The sequence below is a fragment of the Cystoisospora suis genome (genome assembly GCF_002600585.1).
Source record: "Cystoisospora suis strain Wien I chromosome Unknown contig_6913, whole genome shotgun sequence".
In the NCBI taxonomy this organism is placed as follows: domain Eukaryota; phylum Apicomplexa; class Conoidasida; order Eucoccidiorida; family Sarcocystidae; genus Cystoisospora; species Cystoisospora suis.
In genome coordinates, this window is record NW_027159700.1 from 498 (window position 1) to 3,292 (window position 2,795).

The 2,795-nt window shown below is 41.9% G+C and overlaps 1 protein-coding gene across 1 annotated transcript in view; it reads left to right on the top strand.

Annotated features, from left to right (window-relative positions):
• The window catches only part of CSUI_010207 (aaa family protein), a gene marked incomplete at its 3' end in the record, with an annotated part of 2,522 nt that extends 452 nt beyond the window's left edge, over positions 1–2,070 (top strand). Inside the window, exons 2-4 of the mRNA XM_068070312.1 lie at positions 215–322; positions 1,068–1,163; positions 1,871–2,070. Coding sequence (XP_067917712.1) covers positions 215–322; positions 1,068–1,163; positions 1,871–2,070 — 404 coding nt within the window. The remainder of the gene's footprint in view (positions 1–214; positions 323–1,067; positions 1,164–1,870) is intronic.
• Between the last annotated feature and the right edge of the window lie 725 nt (positions 2,071–2,795).

The window sequence follows — 2,795 nt, forward strand, 5'->3', positions numbered from 1 at the left end:
AAAACGGTCATGTCAGAAGAAACTACCAAACCAAACGCTTCTTCCTTTTCATTCATCTCCTCCCTTTTCACATGCCTGTGCTTATATGCGTACCTTCCATCTATCTATCTATCTTTAACGTATGTACCTATCTACGTTTAAGATCAATTTATCCGTATATATATAAAAAGAGATGTCTTTCTTTTTCTTTTCTCTTTCTCTTTGTGGGGTGTAGGTCCCCCAGGGACAGGGAAGACTCACGTGGCGTGTGCGATTATCGATGCCTGGCAAAGGAACGATCCCTCCAAGAAAATCCTCGCTGTCGCAGATAGTAACGTCGCTGGTATGACTCTCTATCTCCTCTCCACACTTCCTCTTCATTATTTAGGGCACCTACCTCTAGATATCGAGATAGGGAAATGCAGAAAGAGATATGGATCATATGAAAGATGCGAAAGCAGGAATGCAGGAGACTGAAGAAAGAGAAGGCGATAGGTTCTCGCCCGCCGGATGCAGATATCTTCTTCGATTCTCTTGTGAGGGGGATCTGCGTAGGTATCGTTGATCTGTCTAGAGATCATAAATGTATGCGGGAAAAAGCAACGTCGATAGGAGTGGAGTCTGCTGTATGTATCTAGGCATAGATCTGCAGGTGAATCATTTCTGACTACAAGAGTTTAGGGCAGTCAAGGCAGGTCAAACAGAATTGTCTATACACGATGGATGGAAAGGGACGAAAAGAATCTCTGCGCTATGATGGAATGGAAGGAAAAACGAAGAGAACAGAGAGATAGAGATTTCTGTAGAGGAGAAATGTGTGATAGATGAGAGAGGCTGCTCATCATCTCTTCCTATGATGCAGGTCGCTTCATTTCTTGTGGCTACCTTTCAATAGCATGGCGCCTAGTGAGTTCTCCAGCCACGTGTCTCTTCTATACACAATTCAAACAGTAAAGAAGAAATGAAAGAAGAAGCAGAAAGGGAAAAGAACCTTTCTTTCTTTCTTTCTCACTCGGTCTGTCTTTCCTTCCTTCTCACCCTTTCTCTTACTTCTTTCTCTTTTCTTTGTTGTGTCTCCCCGTGCGTAGCTGACAACTTGATGGAAGGTTTAAGCCAGAGAGGAATACGAAGTGTTCGTGTAGGTAACGGGAGCGAGTCAGATCTTCAGGAAGAAGCTATATCAGGTACGTCTACACAACATGCTTATCGAGATTCTAAGAGCTGATACCGCGTGATGACTCGTCCTCTTTCTTTCTTTCCTACTTCTCTATTTCTATCGTGGGGTTCCTCCTACACTTGTTAAGGTATCTCATGACTCACGATGATCTTTGTGTCTCGCCCTAATTCTGAAATAAGAAGAACGCATGCATTCAGTCGGTAGATATTCACTAGTCAGCAAGACACTTAGCATCGCCTCTCATCCCTTCCACAGGAATATCTATCTATCTATCTATCCATCCATCCGGGGTGTGTATACTTTGGAAAGATTAGAGTCTTACGCAAGCCGAGGAGGAGGTTGTCTGTATGTTTAGATGCCTTGTATTCTTGTCTCTCTCTTTTCTCCTTACTAGACACCTCCACTAGCTGTTAGCTATTATGACTTTTAGTAGACACCAGAAGAGAAGATAATCCACACGCAGACACGCAGACACAGTAGAGAGGAAACCCTGAGCGTATTACTGTGAGATAGCATAAGTATAGATTTCAGTCCGTATACATATATATATATATATATATATATATGTGTAGGTATGGGGATGTATTCTTCGTAGATGTGTTCTCACTTCTTACTTCTTTCTCACTTTTTCTTTCTTTCTTCCTTTCTTTCTTTCTTCCTTTCTTTCTTTCTTTCTTTCTCACTCTTTCTTTTTGTGTGTGTATATGTATTTAGACTTGAGTCGATATCGAGATTATACCCGTTTGAAGCAGAATGGAATGTTTGGCGAAGCGAAGGCTGTGAGGGTGACTCTATTTCGAGAGGCTGTTAAGAGGCATGCAGTCATTATAGCTACATGCGTAGGCAGTGGCCACGAGCTTCTTGATGAGATGGTCTTTCAACGAGTCATTATCGATGAAGGAGCTCAATCTATCGGTAAGATATGCAACTATCCCTACCACTACTCCTCCTCCTACTTAGATATATCTCTTGACATCCTCAGGGGGGAGATCAGTCGGAGCATATGATCGAGAAGAAGATCTCTCTCAGCATACACACCTCATATGAAGATGATGGAACTTCAATATATACATATATATAGGTATATCAATATCATATATATATGTATATATCTATCTATCTATATATACGTTTCCCATGTGAGGTGCGGCTGTAGCAAGAGTGTCTAGGTCTATCTCCATGTATCCGTAGATGGAGAGATAGATGTATGTGTCTAAGTATCCGTGTATATGTGTGTTTGATATAGGGTGTTTTGTATTTATGAAGGTGTCTCTATGAAGAGACAACCTCCTCCCTCCTGTCGATGTTGGTACTAGTCATAGTACCTGGTGACAGTAGTGTCTGTGATATTTCTCTAGCCTTGTGTCCTTCGATCCTTTTCTCTTCTTCTTCTACGTGCCTTTTTGTGCTTGAGTTAAGCCTGCCTTTTGCCTAGTCCAAGGAGACGGGAGACGAGAAAGAAAAACTTCACAGTCCTGTCTCCTTCTCAAAGTCACCTCCCTCCCCTCCTATAAGACAATTACTACACATCTATCTCTTTCTCTCTCTCTTTCTCACCCGAGTGTTCTCAACATGTATACCATATCTCTCAGCGTCGACAGATGCATATGTATGGATCTTCTTCTTCATCTTGTTCTTT